A 25,246-nucleotide genomic window follows, 5' to 3' on the forward strand; every position below is an offset into this window, starting at 1 on the left:
ATTTCTACTTAACAGTGCCTTTAATGCCGGGCGGCGTGGTGGCGCACGCCTTTAATTCCAGCACTCGGGAGGCAGAGGCAGGCGGATCTCTGTGAGTTCGAGGCCAGCCTGGTCTACAGAGCTAGTTCCAGGACAGGCTCCAAAGCCACAGAGAAACCCTGTCTCCAAAAAAAAAAAAAAAAAAACAAAAAACAAACAAACAAAAAAAAAAAAAACCCAGTGCCTTTACTCAGAGTCCAAACTCCTTAATATTTCACTCCGTGTTCATTAACTGACCTCCTTCTGCTGCTCCAGTCTCACAAATCAACCTTTATTTCTTTTTAGAGAGGGTCTCACTTTGTAGTTCTCCCAGTTTGTAACTCACTGTGTAGGCCACGCTGGTCTTGAACTCACAGAGATCTGCCTACCTCTGTGGTTTAGGGCTGGGTTTAAAGGCGTTCGCCACCACAGATGGCCTGATGCCATATTCTTGCTGAGATGTTCTACACTACAGTTCAACTGAGTTACCTTTCCACTTCTGTGTTTTGCACAGACATAACTGCAAGCAAAACACACATAGAACTGGAGTTACAGAGAGTTGTAAGGACCACGTGGGTGCTAGGAATCCGACCTACATACTCTGGAAGAGCAGCCAGTGCTCTTAGCCACTGAGCCATCCCTCAAATCCTGACCTCGTCCTTTTACTACAGATAGTACTTCCAGGGAAAGCACTTTGGCTTGCCAGGCAGGGATGCTAATCCTGCTATGTTCTTCCATATTGATTGTCACACTTTTTCTTTTGGCAGGTGAACACTTTATGATAATTTTGTGATTGTTCGTCCCCAGTGTACTAAAAATGTATTTTCTTTTATTTCTGTCACATTGCCAGGAGGTTCCTAATGAGTATTAGTTGAATAAATGAGTCCTGGTTTGAAAAGAGCAAAAAAGTGTGTTCAGGAAAGTTGAGACAAAGGTTGGAGAATAGAGACAACACAAAAGCAGAAGGACGATAGGTCCCTAACTAAACACCACTAGATAATGCCAGGTGGGGGACTACAGCCGAGAGGAGCAGGGCGGTGATACTTAGAGAACATTCTCCAGCTGACCTTTTAAACGGTCTCGTTTTTTTTTTTTAATATTTATTTATTTATTATGTATACAATATTCTGTGTTTATGCCTGCAGGCCAGAAGGGGGCACCAGACCCCATTACAGATGGTTGTGAGCCACCATGTGGTTGCTGGGAATTGAACTCAGGACCTTTGGAAGAGCAGGCAATGCTCTTAACCTTTGAGCCATCTCTCCAGCCCCCTCGTATTTTTTTTTTTTTTTTTTTTTTTTTTGGTTTTTCGAGACAGGGTTTCTCTGTGGTTTTGGAGCCTGTCCTGGAACTAGCTCTTGTAGACCAGGCTGGTCTCGAACTCACAGAGATCCGCCTGCCTCTGCCTCCCAAGTGCTGGGATTAAAGGCGTGCGCCACCACCGCCCGGCCAACGGTCTCGTTTTCTAAGCGTGTTTCTAGCTAGCTGAACTAAAAGGCTCAGCTGTTTCACATGGTGGCTGTAATCACAGAATGGAATGGGCAACTGCTTTGGATTTTATAGAGTCTGTGACCAGGTGCTGAGCAAACAAGGCTCTTCAGGTCTCCGGTTGAGTATGAACTGCAGTAAATGATACTGTAGTAAAGTCAGTGAGTTATACTGTGTGTGTTTCAGAGTCTCACTATGTATCATTGGCTGGCCTGGAACTCATTGTCTCAACCAAGTTGGCCTCACACTCTGCCTCCTGTGTGCTGGGATTAAAGGTGCACACCACCATGCTGAGCAGCAGTTTATACTTTACTGAGAGATTTGGGTGGGATGAGAGAGAAATTTTGTTGCTAGGTTATAGGAGAATGTGACCACCAACAGTTGAAGTTCTGGAAGTGAGCTGCAGTGGGAAGCTGAGGATCCAAGGGACACTTTCTAAGAGACAATATCAGGAGCAGTAGTTGGTTCCAGTTTGCCTTCCGAGAGAGCTGTTTTTTATTGAGTTGTTTGTAATGGCTCCAGGACATCTAATTTGTAATATCCAGTTATTAAAAGAAAATAATTGCAATGAAAACTATTGCTAACTATTTTAAAGTGTGTTAGCAAGCTACATTTAAAAGGCGCTTATTATAGACAGCATGTGCAAAATAACTCACAGTGTTTCTATTTTGCCCTTATTTTTCTTCCTGCTCCATTTTTATACATAGTTAAGATATTTGGGTTATGAATAGGTTTTAAAACCCTCCCTTTGCTCAATATTGTAGGTGTTCTGCTATGAGCAGGCTTTTAAATGGTGGATGGTTTCCCCCTGTCCTTGGGACATTTCCACAGCTTCTCTCTGTTTTACAGTTTAGCTTATCCTGTTTCTGGTTCTTGTTTTTAAAATCAGTGCAAGGTTGAATAAAGAGTGAACTGGATGACCTGGATCTTAAACACGCATTACCTGTAAACACGAGCCTGGTGCCTACTGTGCCTTGCTGTAAATTTAAGGAAGCATGCAAGAAGCACCCTATGTGGAGTGTCCCCACAGGCTTGCTTATGTATTAGCTGCTTGGTCTCCAGCTGGAAGCATTATTTTTAGTTGTTTACTACTTTAGCTTAAGTGGTTTTCTCTCTTCTCTTCCATTTCTCTTATGGTGTAGGACAGGGAGGCCTTTAGGGGCTGGTGTCCCTCCGTGTTGCCTAGGGTGACTTCGAACTCTAGCCTTCCTCTTGCTTCAGCTTTCAGTAGCTAAGCTTGCCAGTAGGAGCCGTCATGCTGCCACACTTGCTTAGTGGTTTTCAAACCTGAATTCACATGAGAATTACCTGGAAGGCGACATAAATTGCTGGTCCACACACTGAGGGTTTCTGAGTGTTCGTATTTCTAACAAGCCCCCAGCTGCCGATGCATCTGGTTTGGGGGAACCACACCCTGAGGAGCCCTGGTCCATGTTATTGACAATGAAAGTACAATATTGAGGTAGGATTCTAAGTCAGTAGGTATGATTATGATCTTAATGAAACTGAGTTCATGTACCAGCCTGTATCAAGGCAATTGAAGACTTGTGTTGGCACTTCAGCATGGAAAATTCATGTAATTTGTGAACGTGAGCCTGATGAGCCAAGCTTCTATGCTGAATGTTTTAACGATAGAATCCTGTGATGAGAGCTGCATGTGGTGGTCTTCACTAGGAAGGTAGATGCAGGATCAGGAAGGAGTTCAAGGCTAGCCTGGGGCTCCGTGAGCAATACCACAATAAAAAGATGTTGTGGTGAATAAAACATGGCTCCTTCCTGGCCATTTTTTAATCTGTGAGATAAAACATGTCATAAAACAAAAAGTGTCAGAAGAAAGATACTGAGAGCTGTAGAGTCCAGAGGGAAGAAAGGCCATTTTGCTTGAAATGCTGAAAGGTCAAGACCAACTAGGTAGACAGTCCCAGGAGGCCTGGCTATCTTCACAGGCTTTTAAAAGCATCATTTCAGAAAAGCTTGAGTTTCTCAGCCTGGATGAAATTCAAAAACCCAGTGCTGTGTTGCATTCGGGTTTGGTTGTATTTTTCTTCCTTTCTTTGGTTCTCTGACACAGCAATGGCATCAGAGTTTGGGGTGGTAGACGCGTTATTTAGTCTTGGTCCTCTTTCGAAGTGTTCTGTGGAGATAATGTAGTGACTCACGCAGCACAGCCCCCAGGAGAAAAGCTTGGACATTGTTGAACAAGTTGGTTGACTAAAAGGGCAAGCTTCTGAAAGGTTTTCTGTTGGTGCCCCTAAGCTTTGTGATTGCAGAGTCAAATCACCAGCCGCCATCTTGTGGTGGGAGAGCCAATAATATCTGAAACAGCTTTCTTCTGGATTGACTTTAAAAGGAAATTCTGTTAACACAAAAAATAGGGTAATATCTAGCAACTGTGAATTTTGAGTCAGAGCCTTGAATGAATGTTGATTAACTTTGATCTGGTAGTAGCATGCCTGCACTCTTTTTTTATTATACATTTTTATTGATATTTATTGAGCTCTACATTTTTCTCTGCTCCCCTCCCTGCCTCTCCCCTCTCCCCTTCAATCCTCCCCCACGGTCTCCATGCTCCCAATTTACTCAGGAGATCTTGTCTTTTTATACTTTCTACTTCCCTTGTAGATTAGATCTATGTAAGTCTCTCTTAGGGTCCATATTGTTGTCTAAGTTCTCTGGGATTGTGGTTTGTAGGCTGGCTTTCTTTGCTTTATGTTTAAAAACCACCTATGAGTGAGTACATGTGATAATTGTCTTTCTGTGTCTGGGTTACCTCACTCAAAATAATGTTTTCTAGCTCCACCCATTTTCCTGCAAAATTTAAGCTGTTGTTATTTTTTTTCTGCTGAGTAGTACCCCGTTTTGTAAATGTACCACATTTTCCTTATCCATTCTTCGGTCGAGGGGCATTTATGTTTTTTTCCAGGTTCTGCATGCCTGCATTCTTGCTTTCTCGGGTTTACTCAGGTGTTTAACAGAAAGATAATCTTTCCTACCACCCTATAGAAACTGTTTAATACTTTTATCTTGCTTTAATGTCCACATCCCTTTTCTCTGTTCTTTGCTAGTTCCTCTCTTTCTTTTTTCCCGTCCCTCCCTCCATTCCATCCCTTTATTTCCTCCCTTCTTTCTTTGCAGACAGACTTACTATGAATGCATTTCTCTGACCTGAAGTTTGTGTGTAGCCCCCACTCTCCTGCAACTGTGCTTTTCTTGTCCCAGCCTCCGGAGTGCCAGGCTTATAGGCGTGCGCCCCAGGCCTGCCTGGCTGAGATCTGTTTTCTTGTGCATTCTGTGCTTCATACTACGATGAGTATTCTGTAGCGCAAGGACTTTGTTCTTTTGCTGTTGTGTTTCAGCCCTTGGACTATTTAGTGCTTGGCTCACAGCAGCCGGTGAATGAGCTGAGGAACGGACTGATTGGGAATATTCAGGGACTATGCTCTTGGGTTCATTCATTTTCTTAAAATTTACTTACTTTAATTTTGTGTCTGCCTCTTATGCCTGCATGTTTGTGTCCCACTTGTGTCCGTTGTTCTTAGAGGTCAGAAGAGGGTGCCAGGTCCTATGGAACTAGAGTTGTGAGCTGCTATTTGGATGCTGGGAACTAAACCCCAGATCTCTGCAAAAACTGCAATTACTCTTAACTTCTGACCTGTCTCTTCAGGCCTAAACATATATATATATATATATATGTTTATTTATTTATTTATTTATTTATTTATTTATTTTTTCGAGACAGGGTTTCTCTGTAGCTTTGGAGCCTGTCCTGGAACTAGCTCTTGTAGACCAGGCTGGCCTCGAACTCACAGAGATCCACCTGCCTCTGCCTCTCGGGTGCTGGGATTAAAGGCGTGCACCACCACTGCCCGGCCTACATTATTTTTTTCCATTTATTTATTTATTTATTTATTCATTCATTCATTCATTTATATTTTTTATTAAATTTATTTATTTATTAAAGATTTCTGTCTCTTCCCCGCCACCGCCTCCCATTTCCCCCCTCCCCCAATCAAGTCCCCCTCCCTCCTCAGCCCGAAGAGCGATCAGGGTTCCCTGCCCTGTGGGAAGTCCAAGGAACCCCCACCTCCATCCAGGTCTAGTAAGGTGAGCATCCAAACTGCCTAGGCTCCCACAAAGCCAGTGCGTGCAGTAGGATCAGAAACCCATTGCCATTGTTCTTGAGTTCTCAGTAGTCCTCATTGTCCGCTATGTTCAGCGAGTCCGGTTTTATCCCAGACTTTTTCACACCCAGGCCAGCTGGCCTTGGTGAATTCCTAATAGAACATCCCCAATGTCTCATTGTGTGGGTGCACCCCTTGCGGTCCTGAGTTCCTTGCTCGTGCTCTCTCTCCTTCTGCTCCTGATTTGGACCTAGGCCTACATTATTTTTAAGGCTGAATGTGAAAGCACAGGCAGGCCTGCAACCCCAGCACCAGGGAGGTGGGATAGGATCAGGAGTTCAGGGTTATGCTATGTTATATAGCTTGTTCAGGGCCACCGTGGACTGCAGGAGATTCTGTCTCAGTCACACCTCGCCGTACTCCCAACTCTGTCACTCTTAAAAAATGAGTGTGATGGCTTGTATTTTTAATCCTAGCACTTGGAAGACTGAGGTAGGAGGGTTGCTGTAAATTGGAGGTCATTTTGCGCTACAGTAAGGCCCTGTCTCAGAAACCCAAAACAAACAAACAAACAAACAAAAAATACCCATAATCCCAGCACTTGGAACGCTTGAGTTTCTGGGCTGCATAGTACTCTCCTGTCCCCAAATAAAATTACTCTTAATTTTTGGTTGACATGAAATAATTGAATGCTTTTGACATTTCTTTTAAAACCATTTAAGTTTTTACTGTGTAACAATAAACATTAGCCCAGAGTGCTGCTGCCCTGTGGTGAGGAATTCTAGGTCCATTTGAATGATTTGAATGGCCATGATTATTGAAAGAAAAGGAAAATATCAGCTCATGTATTTTAGGCAGCTAATTTTATTTTTATTTTATGTATGTGAGTGTTTGCGTGTGCCTGATGTCTGAGGAGGCCCGGAGAGGGTGTCAGACCCCCAGGAACTAGAGTGACGGGCAGGTGTCTACTGTTTTTAAGTTAAAAACCTTACTTTAAAGCTCTTCTTCTGGAGGAGGCAGCAGAGGCGTGGTTAAAAACATGGAGCGCAGTGGCATATACTTTATTATAGTAGCTCAGGTTTTGAATCTCGTACTTTTTCTGAACTGCCTGCAGGCAGTGTGTCTTTGTTTTCTTGGCTGGTGACTTGGTCTGGTAAAGCAATAGGTGTTGGTTTCCTTCTGGGCATTAGTGCCCTCTCCCTGTGCCTGAGTTGGTAGATGCTGGTGTGTCTGTTTGGGGTGGCCATGGTAGTGATGCTATTGCCAGCCCTCGGGTTTGAGACTGAGTCTTGCTGACAAGCCCAGACTGGTCTGGAACTTGGGTTTGGGGACTCGTGTGCTTTCCTGGTTTTGGTTTCTTAGGCTGTTAATACATATCATTTATCAGTCTTCTTAGTACCTGTTCATGGATGAGGGATTGGGTTAGCTCAGTTTGACAGGGAAAAGGTTGGATCAGCTACTTTTATCTTGGACATTTTAAACATGCACGCTAGAAATGCCTTTTATCTTGAAGTCTCATGGTACTCTTTGGTGTCTAACCTCACTCCGAGTCCAGCTCCCGGCCCTTCAAGAGTCTTCCCACACTAGCTTGTTTGTCACACTCAGAGTGTAGTTGTTTCTGTGTTCTGAAGTCTGTTACCTCCTTGCCCCTCCCTGCTTCCAGGAGAAACTGGGTCATTTGTTCTGCAGGAATCTAACTTTCTAGGCGTGGCCGATGGCTTCCTGCACTAGTTATTTAACTTGGCAGCATCTGAACCTTTTATGTCCTAAGAATTTGAACTTAGATCTTTATTAATTCAGGTTCATTCTTTTTGTAAGGACGTGATTTGTTGGCCACATACCCGAGCACTTCAGCTTATTGTCTGACACAATTGTCTAGTAGGTTTAAGTGCTAAAAACCTTCAAGATTATTGACTTAATTTTTATGTCTATGAATGTTTTGCCTGTATGTATATATGTGTACCACATGTGTGTGGTTTGTGCCAGTGGAGGTCAGAAGAGGGTGTCAGATTCCCTGGACCTTGATTTATGGATGGTTGTCAGCAGCCATGTGGGTGCTAGGAACTGAACCTGGGTCCCCTTCCTCTGCAAGAAAAGGTGCTCTTAACTGCTGATCCCTCTCTTCAGCCTCTGGCAACCTTTATCAGTCTGTTAAAGATTTGTTTACTCTATTCTATGAATGCTTTACCTGTGTGTGTATATGTGTACAAGCCATATGTATACCTGGTACCGATGGAGGTCAGAAGAGGGCCTTGGATTCCCCTCCTTGGAATTGCAATTACAGGTAGTTGTGAGCTGCCATGTGAGTGTTGGGATCTGAACCCAGGTCCTTTGGAAGAGCAGCAAGTGCTCTTCACTTCTGAGCCACAGCTTCAACCTCCATAATCTTTTTAAAAAAATCTTTTAAATTGTGTCTGTGTGACGGTATGTGTTGGGTGCCCACAGAGGCTAGAAGACGGCTCTAGATCCCGTGGAGCTTCTGAACCATCTGATGTGTGTACTGGGATCCGAATTCGGGTCCTCGTGACTGAGTGCGAAATGTTCTTAACTGACTGAGCTGTCTGTCTAACCTGCTAATAACTTTTTTACCTTTATTTCAGAGAAACTTGATTCTTTGCTCTCAGACTACGATATCCTCTCTTTGTCTAATATCCAGCAGCACTCTGTAAGGAAGAGAGACCTACAGTCTGCGGCACACTTAGAAACACTACTAACTTTTTCAGCTTTGAAAAGGTAATTGGAATTATACACAGAGTAATACTGGGGCAATGTGAAGGTGGGGCAGGCTGGCTTGTTTTGACAAAAGCAGTAAAAAAAGGTATCTATAGAAATCTTAGGAAAATACTTCTTCAAGATTTGTACTTGATGTAATTACAGTATGTCCTGTGTGACTCTAACACTGTTTAATGTCTATTTTAAAAATGTTTAAAATACTTTAAAAAATTTATTAATATTTTAAAGGAAATGAGTATCCCAAGAGTATTACCAATGATAACCATATTTATAAAATTCTAACAGTTTTATTAATTGAATGCTTATAATACTTTTTATTTAATTTTTTTTAAAGATTTATTATTTATTTTATTATGTATTCAGTGTTCTGCCTGCAGGGATACATGCAGGCCAGAAGAGGGCACCAGATCAGATGGTTGTAAGCCACCATGTGGTTGCTGGGAATTGAACTCAGGACCTCTGGAAGAACAGCCAGTGCTCTTAACCTTTGAGCCATCTCTCCAGTCCTATTTTCAAAAATTTTTATTCATTGTTTTATGTATGAGTGTTTTGCCTGTCTTTATACCACATGTGTGTTTGGTGCCTTCAGAGGCTAGGGCATTGGATTCCCCAGGACTGGAGTCACAGAGGTTTGTGAGCAGTGATGTGGATGCTGGGAATCCAGCCTGGATCTGGAAGAACAGCCAGTGTTCTTAACTGCTGATCCATCTCTCCAGCCCCTATTTTAAAAATTTTTAATTATTTATTTTTACTATTTATGTTTGTGTCTGTGTGAGTATACATGCATGGGTGTGTTGTAGTGCCTGAGGAAACCAGAAGAGTATCTAATCTCTTAGAGCTGGCATTACAGGCTCTTGTGAGCCACCTCAATGTGGGTGCTGGGATCTGAACTGACAGTTAAAAGGGCAATAAGATGGGACTGGAGACATGGCTCTGGTTGAGAGCACTGACTGCAGGGTACCCAGTTTGATTCCTTGCAGCCACATTAGTTGCAAATATACATACATAAGAAAGAATACATAAAATCTTCTTTGAAAAACAGTGGGGAATATAAATATATGAGCTTTTAAAAAATTCACTGAATAAGATTTTCAAATAACAATAAACATGAGTAAGGTTGCCAATATTTTTTAGGTCAAAAAACCCAGCTCAAACAGCCGCAAAAGGCTAGGCTCCACCCACTTAGTACTCCAGTTAAAGAGACAGTGGTGAGACACACATTAGAAACGGGTTCAGGGACCATCAAGTTCATCTTCTAGGTTCCATCATGAGGTTTACTCTAAGCATAGAGAACACTGGGTCATGGGAAAGAGATACTTAGAATTAAGCAGTGCTGATCAAGATGTGATTCTCTCTGTCCTAGTCTCGGTTCTGGTTCATTCGGTGGTCCAAAGAAGTCCTTATTGGTTGTCATTACTCTTATTCTTACATTTTATTCTTATTCTTGTCATTACTCTTAAGGCTTCGGTGTAGCCTTACACTTCTGGATTATTGTTCTCATCTGGGCTCCTGTGAGAGTTTGTTCTTCCTGGGAATACACAGTACTTGTGTGCCCAGTCCAAGTGCAGAGATTCCCAAGTGCTTGTACAGTAATATATGTATCTGGTTTAAGAACCAAATTGTCCCAGAGAAACAGATTAGTTTGTAAAGTGCTTGCCTAACACACTCAAGGTCCTGTGTTTATTCCTAGTACCCCACCCCAAAACAAAGAAAAAGCAACCTTAAAGAGACTATAGTAAGTCATTTTCTAACTAAATCCTAGATCCAAAGAGGTTTTTTTGTTTGTAAACTTCTAAAAAGTTTTAGTGCATTAAAATATTTTTTAAACATTTACTTATTATCAGTGGGGATACTCACACTACAGCAAATGAGTAGAAATTAGGACAGCTTGTAGGAGTTGGCTCTTACCTTCCACTGTGTGAGTTCCAGGGGCCATCAGACTTGGCAGCAAGTGCCCATTGAGCCATCTTGATGCCTCTTCAGTGCGTGCATAGTTTTGCATGTAGATTAAAGTGTAGATACATGCCACCATGCCCTCACTATGTTGGTGAGTTCAACCAACACAGACGAAGTTTTCATCTGAAATGAGCATGTACAGAATTTGTCTTGTTATTATACCCTGAAAAGTAAGTAAAAGTAACTTAATCAGATTATTTATTTATTTATTCATTCATTCATTTGTGACAAGGTCTTGCTGTGTAGCCCAGGCTGGGCTGGAACTCACTGTGTGGATCACACAGGACTTAAACTTGCATAATTCTGCTTTTCAGGTGCTAGGATTACAGGTGTGTGCCTCCACATCTTGTTTGGTGTGGTGCTGGGGAACATGACCTTTTGCCTGCCAGACAAGCCCTCTGCCAGCTATGCTATGTCCCCAGCCTAGTGCACTAGGTTTTTATCAGCAGGTAGCTTTCATCTTCTCTAAGGGCAAATATCTCACACAGTTGTTTTGATTTATGTTTCAAGTGAAACATTTCATTTGTTTGTTTTTATGAATTACACTTTCATAATTTTTTGCTACTGAGTTTGTTCATTTGGCTACTGAATTTAGTATTGCTTAGTATATTAAGGAAATTGGTCAGTCGTTGCATATTACTGATATTTTGTGCAAGAAGTTTATTTTTTTGGATTTTTGAGACAGGGTTTCTCTGTAACTTTGGAGCTTGTCTTGGAACTAGCTCTTGTAGACCAGGCTGGTCTCGAACTCAAAGAGATCCACCTGCCTCTGCCTCCTGAGTGCTGGGATTAAAGGCACCACCACCACAAGAAGTTTTTAATAGTATTTTATTTTTCTAATCATTGCCATATCTACATGTTATTTTTAGTAACTTTAGAACTTATATACAAATAGTAAAATATTGACTATAGATAGTATCATTTTGGCTGTTTAGCTTCCAAGCAACCTAAAAATTGAGTGTATTGTTTACCAGACACTTGGCATAGCTTGTCTCTAATTCTTCCATTCTCTTGATAGTTGTTTCCTTTTAAAGACACACACACACCTATGGTTCGTAGAAGCTAGATGACATGCCCACAATAGATAGCTGTTTGTGCACAGCCGCGTCCAGAATTAAGAGTTACTTTTTTTAGCACTGGTGAAAGTTTACTAAGGAATGGGTGGGAAGGGAGATGGCTTAGTGTGAGTGTGCCTGCTAACAACACGAACTCTACCCTCAGGACCTGCATGGTAGAAGACTGCCTCTACATGTATACCATGGCTCGTGTGTGTCCACACACAGGCCCATACTAAATAAGTGTAGTGAAAATGTGTTTAGTCTATAGGAGCAGTGGAGGAGGTACAAAACAAGAACTGAAAATTGAGTTTTCTAGAGATTTGAAGCGGCTTATGGAGTCCTTCCCTATGACGGGGCAGGTATTTCTGTGGCTTTACGTATTTCTTGTGTTTCACAAGTGACACTGGTGTGTAAAGAAAATGTTAATATAAGCTGTGCACTGGGCGGTAGAGGCTGGCAGAGGAAGAAAGAAAGAAAATGTTAATATCCATCCCTGCTTACACAGAATCAATTAAGTATTTTTTTTATTAATTCACAGTTTTGATCTTGTTTATTAGGAATTGTGTCTAACAATTCTGAAAATGTATCATTGCATTAAATTGGTCTTTCATTTAACCTTCAGACTATTGAGTTAAGTCTTATATTTTTTTACTCGTAGATGAATGCTTAGGTTTAGTGACTTACAGTCAAGGTCATACAGTAATGGTGGAGGTTGGATTTGAGCCAAGCTTTTCAGACTTCTAGTCCAGTGCTAGTTCTCCTCTCATACCGTGTTACCTAACATATAAACAACCAAGTCTTGGGTAGCGGGAATGGGCAGTGCAGGCCATGGCCAGCCTTGCCTTTGAGAAGCCACTGTTTCTGGTGATGATAGCAAAGAAGAAGATTCTCATTTTAATAGCAGTGGAAGACAAAAGAATTTAAACCAGAGTACAGTAGATTTGGATGTGACTGTTAAGGTTGAAAGCATGAAATGAATATTGAAGGATTGCAGCATGAGTAGTGGTTTATGAGAAAGGAAACTTGTTTAAATTTGCCTGCTGAGCTTTGTTTCCTTGTTGACACAATGAATAAACACCCATTCTAAAGTAATGAGAAAGCTGCAAAGTGGTTGTAACTGACTCCCTAGCTGAAGGTTTTATAAAGCACAGTGCTAAGACTAGAAAACTTAAAAAACAAATTTGGGCTTTATTTTTACCATATAACAGATCTGTTTTCTATAAAAAGTGTGTGTGTTATGTATGAGTATGGATGCTTGTATTTAAGGCATGGTGCTGCAAGTTTGGAGATCAAAGGACAATCTTGGGCATAAGCCCTCACCTTCCACTTTTTTTGTTTGTTTGTTTGTTTTTTGAAACAGGTTTTCTCAGTGTAGCCTCACTCTATAGACCACACTGACCTCGAATTCACAGAGATCTGCTTCCCTCTGCCTCCTGAGTCCTGGGATTAAAGGTGTGAGCTACCACCACTCAGTACCCCCTCCCCCCTTTTTTTAATTGATCCTCTTATTGGCATAACAAGTGCTTTACCCACCGAGCCCGTCTCCCCAGTCCTCACAGCAGATTCTTGGTGCAGAAAACCCAGATTGCAGCTCATGAGACTTTCTTAGGAAGAACGTCAGAGACACTGTCATAGCTCAGGAGAACTTTGACCCTAAACCTAGGACATTTGTAATAGGGTGCTTTTCTTCCCAAAGTTCCATCGTAACCAAAGTGGAAAGAACATTAGTGATAATGAGTGACGTAGGAGAGCACACTGGATAGCAGGGGAAATGAGCAAGGTTATGAAATGATGTATTGTATCTCTCTCTGACCATCAGAAAGTATATAAGCAAAACTAAAATTACCTTGTATGCTCAAAAAGTTAAAAATATTCGTTGCTGTGGAGACAGTCCCAGTCTGGGTTTCTTCCTGGCAGTTGAGAGATTTATGCAGACCCACAGGGAAGTAACATTTCATATTTTCAACACCATAGCTGACAAAATTTGTTCCTATGGTTGAGAAGAACAACATATCTTTCTTCACCTTGGGTATTAGTGGGCACATTGAAAGGTCTCTGTGAATATCAAAGTCTGGCTCCCACCCCCAGCTTTTATTTCAGAATGACAATGCTTTAAAAGTATTAAACCATATAAGGAACTGGGACATATATATTTTAATATCCACATTTAGTATCTATGTCCCTGGTAGTAATTATGTATTACTGTTTTTCGAGGTGAGTTTTATTGAGGAGGAAAAAAACCCATGGGTTTTTTTAAATAAACCCAGAAACAGCATTTTGATAATTTTACACAGTAGCAAGACCTCTTCCATAGGATGCGAGCCTGGTTGCTAGAAGCAGTGAAATACAAATCCATTGTTCAGTTTCACAGTTGATAGCTGTGTAACTGTGAGTGTGTAACTGCTCAGGTCCAGCTTTTACTTTTATGAAGCAGAGATAATAGACAGATTATCTTAAGAGCAGGTAGATAAAATTAATGGCATATAACAGAGTCTTTAATAGTCAATTTCTGAGATAAGCAGGACACCCAATTTAAACCTTAACTGCCCACATGTGTTTCCTTATTAATCAGTTTCCAGGAAAGAGAAATACATAATCTTTACCCTTATTCCCCAAGAATTAATGAGTTTTCTTCCATCTTTCCTTTCTTTCTTGTTTTGACTGTACAGAATATGAAGGGTTATTTTTAAAGATTGCATATTTTTAACCAGGATACACAGATGCACTTAATGTAACGGTACTTTTTGCAAAAATGGATTTCATAGTACTTGGAAATGCTCTCTAAAAATTAGACAGCAGGTGCCTGAAGCTCCAAACAGCCCTCAGGATGGAGGCAGGGAGTGTTTGGTGACTCCCGAGAGCTGTGCTGCAGATGAAATGACTACTTCACGACAGCAGACTGCCCCTGTGTGCACACAGTGCTAGACAAAACATCCTCCTTTCCAGTCCTTTCTAATGGGTCTCAGTGCTACAAGGAAACCCAGTCGGGTAGAACTCTCAAGCAGTCAGAGGACCCCTTCATAGTTTATTTATGTATCTATGTGTACACATGTATCATGAAATACATGTGAAGGTCAGAGGACAACTTGAGGGAGTTAGTGCTTTCTTTCCATCATGTAGGCCCCACAGATAGAACTTTACCTGTGAGTTGTCCTGCCAGCCCCCAGCGCCCCTTTAAAGACCATTTTAAAATTAGTTTCTTTAGCTGGGCGGTGGTAGTGCACGTCTTTAATCCCAGCACTCAGGAGGCAGAGGCAGGCAGATCTGTGAGTTCGAGGCCAGTCTGGTTCACAGAGTGAGTTCCAGGACAGTCAGGACTGTTACATAGAGAAACCCTGTCTCAGAAAAAAAAAAAAAAAAAAGAAAGAAAAATAGTTTCTTTTGTTCTGCCAAGGTTTTATAACTAAACCAATTAGTCCATTTATCTTTGCAGGAGAAGTAATGTTACATGTACCCAATAAGTTGTTATTAGCTGCTGTGGGTCTGGAGAGATGACTTTGTGGTTAAAGCACTTGCTACTTTCACTGAAGACTGGAGTTTCCCAGCACCCACATTGAACTGCTCACAACCACCTGTAACTCTAGCTTCAAGGGATCCAGCGCTCTCTTCCAGGTGTACTCATGCCCACACACAGACACAAACACACAGAGTAATGGATTAAACCTTTTCTCCCCTGAGGAAAATTACGGAATGCTTCACAGATTTGTGTATCATCCTTGTGCGGGGCTATGCATCCTCTAACCGAAGAGAGAGACCAATTGCTATAAATCTTGGGAAAAAATTAGTAGTTATAACTTGGGTAGAGATTTATTCATCTTGTCCCTTCTAGATCTTAAAGAGTGAAATGAAAATTAGGCCTCTATTTTATGTCTTTAAACTGACTGCATTCTCTCTGTAGGCATTTTAAATTATACCTGACATCAAGTACTGAGCGCTTTTCACAAAACTTCAGAGTCGTGGTGGTGGATGGAAAAGAAGAAAGCGAGTACAGCGTGAAATGGCAGGACTTCTTCAGCGGGCACGTGGTCGGTGAGTGCGTGCTGGCCCTCTGCAGAGCTCCTGGGCTGTTGTGTTCTCCGCTCATAAACGCTTGGCAGTGATGGGATGCCTGACAGGCAAAAGAGGAAGGATTTACATCGCTGCATGGTTTACAAGGTTCTGGTTCACGATGCTTTGGACCTGAGGGGAGACAGATCATCATGGTAGCAGAAGCGTGTGGTGGAAGAGGTGGCTCATGTCATGATTCCGGGAAGCATGGAGAAAGGAGGGCAGAGGGATGCCACATGTCCTTCAAAGGCCTTCCCCCATGACTGACTCCTTCCAAGTAGATTCCAGCTTCCAATTGGTCCATTCAGTTATGAGTTAGTCATCCGTGGATTAATCCCTTGATGAAGTATGACTCTAATAGTCTAATCACTTTCAAGAATCTAACTGAAAACTCAGCTTTGAATGCACAAGTCTTTAAGGGGCATTTTTTAGATTTAAACCATCATAGGCCTCGGCTTTAGCTTACTTACAGAGTCTCTCTTTTTGTGGGGGGTGGATAGGTAAGGAAAGACGTGGGGTTTTTTTGTTTTTAAAGATTTTTATTTATTATGTATACAGTATTCTTCCTGTATGTATGCCTGTAGGCTAGAAGAGGGAGCCAGATCTTATTACAGATAATTGTGAGCTGCCGTGTGGTTGCTGGGAATTGAACTCAGGACCTCTGGAAGAGCAACCAATGCTCTTAACCACTGAGCCCCCCAAAAGGGTGTTTTTTTTTTTTTTTTTTTAGCTCTATAAGTTAGGAGAGTACAGGTATCATTTAGCATATTGTTTAGGGAGTGTCTCTCCTTCCCTCATAACATAGCCCAAGCTGGTCTCTTTGTTGTGTCTCATGCACTGTCGTCCCATCCCTCACCTGGCTTGGTTTGCTTTTTACTTTTTTCTCCAATAAGAAGAAGGAAATGGGTGACTGGAGAGATGACTCGGGGGGTTAAGAGCACTGACTGCTCTGCCAGAGGTCCCGGGTTCTATTCCAGGCACCCACATGTAGGCTCACAGCATCCAGTTCCTGGGGATATAATACTCTCTTCTGGCCTCTGAGGGTACTGCATACACAGACAAAATGTTTATACGCATAAATAAGGAAAAAAAAGGTGAAAATGGCACAGAAAGCTCCAAATTACTGTTGGGATCTATATATTCTAATTCGTGCTTCCTGTTTTCCTTAGTTGTTGTTTATTTTTGAGGCAGAGTTTCTTGGTGCAGTCCTGACTGCACCAAAATTTGCTCTGTTGGCCAGGCTGGCCTTGAATTTAGAGATCCACCTGCCTCTGCCTCCTGAGTGCTGGGATTATAGGCATGTGACACTACCACCTGGCTCTGATATAAATATTTTTGATAATAAAAGTACCTTCTTTTTTTCCCTTAAGGCGAGCCTGACTCTAGAGTTCTAGCCCACATAGGAGATGATGATGTTACAATAAGAATCAACACAGATGGGGCAGAGTATAACATAGAGGTAAGTCTACGTGTAAAAGGGTTGACTTGGGGACAGGAGTTTGAGAGCTCTCTTATAGCCCATGCTGGCCTTTAATTGGCAAGGTAGCTGAGGTCGGCCTTGAACTCAATGCAGCTGAGGTTGGCCTTGAACCCCTGGTTCTTCTCCCTCTACTTCCACCTTCCTTCCTTTGAAGTTGTCTTTCTTTCAGTAGCTTGTCTCTCTGAGATTTAAAGAGCTTCTTTGTAGTTGGTTTTTTACTCTTTGGGGGCCCACATACCCAACTCTCATATGAGTACAAGGAGACTTACTCTTCCTTATGAATTCCCGGCCTTAGCTTGGCTTGTTTCCAGCCAGTTTTTCTAACTTAAATTATCCCATTTCTCTTTAACTATGTTTTGCCTCTGGGCTTTTTATTTTTTTAACCTTACTTTGTTTTATTTATTTTTCTTTCCTTCCTACTCTGGCTGGCCTCTGCCATCCTCCTCTCCTTTTCTCCTTGCTCTCTTCCCTAGATTTCTCCTTTCAGTTTTCTCTGCCTGCCAGCCCCGCCTATCTTTCCTCTGCCTGACTATTGGCTGTTCATTTCTTTATCAGACCAATCAGGTGCCTTAAGCAAGGTGAAAGAGATGCAGCATATTTTTACATGATTAAGCTCATATTCTTACATTGTTAAGTGAATGCAGCATAAACAAAAGTAACACATCTTTGCTTGATTAAACAAATATTCCATAGCATTTCTTGGTTGTTTTAAGATGTTAAAGCTAATAAAGTATGGTGAGTCCCATCTCTAATCCCTCTTGGGAGGCTCAGGCACGAGAATTGCCATGAGTTTTCTGTTTAGCACTCAGGAAGGCAGAGGCAGGGGGATCACTGTAAGCTCAAGACTAGGCTAGGTTACATAGTGAGCTCTGAGACAGTCTAAGCTACATAGGGAGACACAGGGCGCTTTAAGAAACCTAGATAAATAATCGTAAATGCCATAGTTATGCCACCATGCCTTGGTGGTGATTTGTGTAATAAGAGCCCAGGGCCTCTTCATCCTTGCTGGGTGCTGTACCAGTATATGCATACTTGGACCATATGTTCTAAGAATATTTTTCTAGTTCTTTTTCTGTATGCATATGTATACTGAGTGTGACTATCCAGACTGTTATTCCTGCAAGAAGTTTTTTTAGTGAAGGCTTTCCGGTGGACCATTGTTTAGCCAGTCTTCTGCTGATGACCATTAATTGTGCTTTAATTTCTTGAAATAGAATGTTCTAGAATGAACAGCTTGTGGGTACATATATTTACTTGGGATGGTCTGGGTGACCAGTCTATAAGGTTTTCATTGTTGTGTTTCATTTGTTTCTGAGACCGAGACTTCTGTGTGTAGAAGGCCATTTCCCGTGTGTTAGTTAGGGCTTCGGCATTTTCAGCAGCATGCACAGGGGTCATTCCTCTCCAGCCTTGCCAGGCTGTTTCTGATGATAGCCGTCCTAAGGGGCATGAAGTAGTGTCCTTCTCATTTTCTTATACATGCATAACTTTGTTTAGAATCCTTTTTACATTCTTCATAGCTGAGACCAGTATATTTACAGAAAGGTTAGTTTTGTGAACATGTTTGCAGCCCTTTGACTTGTGCACCCTTCCGAGCACATGGGTTGTATTCCCTGGCAGACCCGTGTTATAGATGGAGAGTATTTATTTATTTATTTATTTAAGATTTCTGTCTCTTCCCTGCCGCTGCCTCCCATTCCCCTCCCCCAATCAAGTCTCCCTCCCTTGTCAGCCCAAAGAGCAATCAGGGTTCCCTGCCCTGTGGGAAGTCCAAGGACCACCCACCTCCATCCAGGTCTAGTAAGGTGAGCATCCAAACTGCCTAGGCTCCCACAAAGCCAGTACGTGCAGTAGGATCAAAAACCCATTGCCATTGTTCTTGAGTTCTCAGTAGTCCTCATTGTCCCCTATGTTCAGCGAGTCCGGTTTTATCGCAGGCCTTTTCAGACCCAGGCCAGCTGGCCTTGGTGGGTTCCCGATAGAACATCCCCAATGTCTCAGTGTGTGGATGCACCCCTTGCGGTCCTGAGTTCCTTGCTCGTGCTCTCTCTCCTTCTGCTCCTGATTTGGACCTTGAGATTTCTGTCCGGTGCTCCAATGTGGGTCTCTGTCTCTGTCTCCTTTCATCGCCTGATGAAGGTTAATATTCAGGAGGATGCCTATATGTTTTTCTTTGGGTTCTCCTTATTTAGCTTCTCTAGGATCACTAATTATAGGCTCAATGTCCTTTATTTATGGCTAGAAACCAAATATGAGTGAGTACATCCCATGTTCCTCTTTTTGGGTCTGGCTTACCTCACTCAGGATAGTGTTTTCTATTTCCATCCATTTGTATGCAAAATTCAAGAAGTCCTTGTTTTTTACTGCTGAGTAGTACTCTAATATGTATATATTCCATACTTTCTTCATCCATTCTTCCATTGAAGGGCATCTAGGTTGTTTCCAGGTTCTGGCTATTACAAACAATGATGCTATGAACATAGTTGAGCATATACTTTTGTTGTATGATAGGGCATCTCTTGGGTATATTCCCAAGAAGTGGTATTGCTGGGTCCAGGGGTAGGTTGATCCCGACTTTCCTGAGAAATCGCCACACTGCTTTCCAAAGTGGTTGCACAAGTTTGCATTCCCACCAGCAATGGATGAGTATACCCCTTTCTCCACAACCTCTCCAGCAAAGGCTATCATTGGTGTTTTTTATTTTAGCCATTCTGACAGGTGTAAGATGGTATCTTAAAGTTGTCTTGATTTGCATTTCCCTGATCTCTAAGGAAGTTGAGCATGACCTTAAGTGTCTTTTGGCCATTTGAACTTATTCTGTTGAGAATTCTCTGTTCAGCTCAATGCCCTATTTTATAGTTGGGTTGATTAGCCTTTTACGGTCTAGTTTCTTGAGTTCTTTATATATTTTAGAGATCAGACCTTTGTCAGTTGCGGGATTGGTGAAGATCTTCTCCCAGTTAGTGGGTTGCCTTTTTGTCTTAGTGACAGTGTCCTTTGCTTTACAGAAGCTTCTCAGTCTCAGGAGGTCCCATTTTTTTCAATGAGGCCCTTAATGTTTGTGCTGCTGGGGTTATACGTAGGAAGTGGTCTCCTGTGCCCACGTGTTGTAGAGTACTTCCCACTTTCTCTTCTATCAGGTTCAGTGTGTTCAGACTGATATTGAGGTCTTTAATCCATTTGGACTTGAGTTTTGTGCATGGTGATATAGATATGGATCTATTTTCATTCTTCTACAGATTGACATCCAGTTTTGCCAGCACAATTTGTTGAAGATGCTCTCTTTTTTCCATTGTATACTTTTAGCTCCTTTATCGAAAATCAGGTGTTCATAGGTTTGTGTGTTAAAGTCAGGGTCTTCTATTTGATTCCATTGGTCGACTTCTCTGTTTTTATGCCAATACCAAGCTGTTTTTAATACTGTAGCTCTGTAATAGAGTTTGAAGTTAGGGATGATAATGCCTCCAGATGATCCTTTATTGTATAAGATTGTTTTGGCTATCCTGGGTTTTTTGTTTTTCCATATAAAGTTAATTATTGTCTTTTCCAGATCTGTGAAGAATTTTGATGGGGATTGTATTGAATCTATCGATTGCTTTTGGTAGAATTGCCATTTTTACTTTGTTGATCCTCCCAATCCAAGAGCAAGGGAGATCCTTCCATTTTCTGGTGTCCTCTCCTTTCTTCAAAGACTTAAAGTTCTTGTCAAATAGATCTTTCACTTCCTTGGTCAGAGTTACCCCAAGATATTTTATGCTATTTGTGGCTATCGTGAAAGGTGATGCTTCTCTGATTTCCCTCTCTGTTTCCTTATCCTTAGTGTATAGGAAGGCCACTGATTTTTTGGAGTTGATCTTGTATCCTGCCACATTACTAAAGGTGTTTATCAGCTGTAGGAATTCTTTGGTAGAGTTTTTGGGGTCGCTTATGTATACTATTATATTATCTGCAAATAACGAAAGCTTAAGTTTTTTCTTTCCAATACGAATCCCCTTGATCCCCTTATGTTGTCTTATTGCTATTGCTAGAACTTCAAGCGCTATATTGAAGAGGTATGGAGAGAGTGGACATCCTTGTCGTGTTCCTGATTTTAGTGGGATGGCTTTGAGTTTTTCTCCGTTTAATTTAATGTTAGCTGTCGGCTTGCTGTAAATAGCTTTTATTATATTTAGGTATGACCCTTGTATTCCTAATCTCTCCAAGACCTTTATCATAAAGGGGTGTTGAATTTTGTCGAATGCTTTTTCAGCATCTAATGAAATGATCATATGTTTTTTTTCTTTCAGTTTATTTATATGGTGGATTACATTGATAGATTTGCGTATGTTGAACCAGCCCTGCATCTCTGGGATGAAGCCTACTTGATCATAATGGATAATTTTTCTTATGTGTTCTTGGATTTGGTTTGCCAGTTTTTTTATTGAGAATTTTTACGTCGATATTCATAAGTGAGATAGGCCTGTAATTCTCTTTCTTGGTTGGGTCTTTTTGTGGTTTTGGTATCAGGGTAACTGTAGTTTCATAAAAGGAATTTGGCAATGACTCTTCTGTTTCTATATTGTGAAATACATTAAGGAGTATAGGTATTAGCTCTTCTTGGAAGTTCTGGTAGAATTCCGCATTGAAACCATCTGGTCCTGGGGTTTTTTTTGGAGGGGAGATTTTTGATAACAGTTTCTAGTTCTTCGTGACCAACAGGTCTATTTAGATCATTCACCTGGTCTTGGTTTAGCTTTGGTATATGGTACTTCTCTAAAAAAATGTCCATTTTTTTGCATTTTCCAGTTTTGTGGCATACAGGCTTTTGTAGTAAGATCTAATGATTCTCTGAATTTCCTCTGTGTCTGTGGTTATGTCCCCCTTTTCATTTCTGATCTTATTTATTTGTGTGTTCTCTCTCTGTTGTTTAATTAGTTTGGATAGGGGTTTGTCGATCTTGTTGATTTTCTCCAAGAACCAACTTTTTGTTTCATTGATTATTTGGACTGTTTTCTGTGTTTCTATTTTGTTGATTTTCATGCTCAGTTTGATTATTTCCAGTCTTCTATTCCTCCTGGGTGCGTCTACTTCTTTTTTTTTCTAAAGCTTTCAGGTGTGCTGTTAAGTCCCCAATGTATGCTTTTCCGTTTTCTTTAAGTGGGTACTTAGTGCTATGAACTTTCCTCTTAGCACTGCTTTCATAGTGTCCCATAGGTTTGAGTATGTTGTCTCTTTATTTTCGTTAAATTCAAGGAAGACTTTAATATCTTTCTTGATTTCTTCCTTGACCCAGGTATGGTTCAGTAGTTGACTGTTCAGTTTCCATGAGTTTGTCAGCTTTCTGGGGGTAGCATTGTTGTTGCCTTCTAACTTTAATCCGTGGTGATCTGATAAGACACAGGTGGACACTGATATTTTTTTGTATCTGTGGAGGTTTCCTTTGTTTCCGAGTATGTGGTCTATTTTCGAGAAGGTTCCATGAGCTGCAGAGAAGAAGGTATATTCTTTCCTATTTGGGTGGAATGTTCTATAGATGTCTGTTAAGTCCATTTGCTTCATTACCTCCAATAAGTCTCTTAATTCTCTATTAGGTTTCTGTCTGATTGACCTGTCCATTGGAGAGAGAGGTGTGTTGAAGTCTCCTACTACTAGTGTGTATGGTTTGTTGTCTGCCTTGAGTTCTCGTAATATTTTTTTTTATATAAGTGGGTGCTTTTATATTAGGGGCATAGATATTCAGGATTGAGATGTCATCTTGATGAATTGTTCCTGTTATGAGTATATAGTGTCCGTCTCGATCTCTTCTGATTGATCTTAGTTTGAAGTCAGTTTTGTTAGAAATTAGTATGGCCACACCTGCTTTTTTCTTAGGACCATTTGCTTGAAACACCTTTTCCCAACCCTTTACTCTGAGTAGATGCCTGTCTTTGTGGTTGAGATGTGTTTCTTGCAAACAGCAGAATGTTGGATCCTGTTTTCGTATCCAATCTCTTAGCCTGTACCTTTTTATAGGTGAATTGGGACCATTAATATTAAGTGATATTAATAACCAGTGGTTGTTTACTCCAGTTATTCTTATTGTTTTTGGTAGTAGAGTTTGTGTGTCTCCCTTCTTTGAGTTGCGCTGGTGAAGGGTTGCTAGATGCCTGAGTTATTGTAAGCAGTGTTGGCAATGTTGGATTCCTTGGGTTGCGATTTTCCTTCTAATTACTTTCTGTAGGGCTGGATTTGTGGCTACGTATTGTTTAAATTTGTTTTTATTTTGGAATGTCTTGTTTTCTCCATTGATAGTGAACAATAGCTTGGCTGGGTATAGTAGTTTGGGTTTGCATCCATGGTCTCTTAGTTTCTCTATCCAGGACCTTCTGGCTTTCATGGTTTCCATAGAGAAGTCAGGTGTAAGTCTGATCGGTTTACCTTTATAAGTTACTTGGCCTTTTTCCTTTGCAGCTCTTAATATTCTTTTTTTAATCTGTATATTTTGTGTTTTGATTATTATATGGCGAGGGGATGTTTTTCTTTGATCCAGTCTGTTGGTGTTCTGTATGCTTCTTGAATATTCAAAGGAATATCTTTCTTTATGTTGGGAAAGTTTTCTTCTATAATTTTGTTAAAAATATTTTCTAGGCCTTTGAGCTGTGACTCTTCTCCTTCTTCTATTCCTATTATTCTTAGGTTTGGTCTTTTTATTGTGTCCCATATTTCCTGAATGTTTTGTGATGAGAATTTGTTGGCTTTGATGTTTTCTTTGATCAGTGCGTTTATTTTCTCTATGATGTCCTCAGAATCTGAGATTCTTTGTTCTATCTCTTGTATTCTATTGATTATGCTTGTTTCTGTAGACTCTGCTCGATGACCTAGATTTTCCTTATCCAGCTGGTCCTCAGTTTGTGTTTTTAATTCTTGAACTGTTTCCATTACCTGTTTGATCGTTTTTTTCTTGGTTTCCCAGGGTATCATGTACGTATTTACTCATTTCTTCAAACTTTTTGTTATACTTCCCATCCATTTCTATAAGGGCGTTTTTTACATGTTGTTTAAGGGACTCTATTGCTTTCATAAAGTCAATTTTTTCCACTTTTTCTCTGTTAGGGTGTTCAAATCCTTCTGTTGTAAGATCATTGGGTTCTGGTGTTTTCATGTTGTTTTTCAGATTATTGGGTGAATTCTTGCCTTGGCGCCTGCCCATCTCCTCCTATCGATGCTATCTAATGGGTCTTTTAAAGTCAGATCAGGTTTCCCTGCTGGCCAGGGGCTCCTCTTACAAAATGCCCTCGCTCTGTTTCCTGGCTTCTGCCAGGGGCCAAGATCCCTCTCACCCCTCAGAAGGGTCTTCAGGAACAGGACCAGGCTCCGCGTTTGCCAGGGACCTCACCAACAAAAGGCCTACCTCTTTGATTTAATTGTAGTGGGGCGATCTCTCAGTGTTGCTCGCCTGTCCCCACAGCCCACGGCCTGTGTCTGCTGCTGTGCCGGTCCTCGCCGGTCCCGATGCAGAGTCTTGTAGCATCACTTAGATCCTGTGCAGGGGTGAAACTGCAGAGCAGTGCACAGGCTGCTCTCCCTGGAACTGATAGAAAGAAGGGTTAAGCATATTGCTAAGAGTTTTCAATCATCTCTTATAAAAATGCTTTTGCTGTGTGTAAAACCCGTCATAGCAAAAAGATGTTGAATGCCTGAATGCTAAAGGAGCGGAGTGCAAGCACCATGTGCGTAGGATCGTCACCTGACATCACTGCACCGTGACACTCTCTAACAATGCTGGAGTTGAGTAGGAGTTACAGAAATAGTTAAAATGGAATTGTTTATGGAAAAGGAGATTTTTTCCTTCTTTACAAGCTTGTGCAGAAACATGCACAAAACAGTAAATAATTGATAAAGCAAATAATTCTCTAAGAAACAATATTGCTCAAGAACAAAGTATGTTGTGAGAATTTTATTTAATGTTTAAAAGTTCTTGGTTGTTTTCTATTTCATCATATTGTTTTCCTTTTTAGCCACTTTGGAGGTTTGTTAATGATACTAAAGACAAAAGAATGTTAGTTTATAAGTCTGAAGACATCAAGGAAGTTTCACGTCTGCAGTCTCCAAAAGTGTGTGGCTATGTAAAAGCGGATAGTGAAGAGTTGCTTCCGAAAGGACTCATAGACAGAGAACCATCTGAAGGTAAGACTTCATGTTTCAGATAGGACATAAGCATATCACAGTGGTTTCCAACTGTGATATTTTGATTATTAAATAACTCTATTGTGTGGCTTGAAAATACAGTCTTGTTACAGAAACTTTTAATTCTTTTTCTGTTACGTAGTAATTGAAAACACTAGAAAAATAGTGAATAATAATTGTTGTAAAAGAGATCGAGGAGG

The 25,246-nt window shown here is 41.1% G+C and overlaps 1 protein-coding gene across 2 annotated transcripts in view; it reads left to right on the forward strand.

The window, feature by feature from the left end:
* Adam17 (ADAM metallopeptidase domain 17) overlaps nt 1–25,246 on the forward strand; it is a 55,260-nt gene that overhangs the window by 4,380 nt on the left and 25,634 nt on the right. Inside the window, exons 2-5 of one of the 2 annotated variants that reach the window (XM_041630347.1) lie at nt 8,228–8,360; nt 15,273–15,403; nt 16,792–16,880; nt 24,878–25,046. In XM_041630347.1, the coding sequence (XP_041486281.1) occupies nt 8,228–8,360; nt 15,273–15,403; nt 16,792–16,880; nt 24,878–25,046 (522 nt within the window). Of the gene's footprint in view, nt 1–8,227; nt 8,361–15,272; nt 15,404–16,791; nt 16,881–24,877; nt 25,047–25,246 lie in introns of those variants that run through there. The other variant, XM_041630348.1, reaches the window with a different exon arrangement.

This window comes from Microtus oregoni, unplaced genomic scaffold (assembly GCF_018167655.1).
Source record: "Microtus oregoni isolate MIOR12 unplaced genomic scaffold, Mior012 000034F_ref0000314, whole genome shotgun sequence".
NCBI lineage: Eukaryota > Metazoa > Chordata > Mammalia > Rodentia > Cricetidae > Microtus > Microtus oregoni.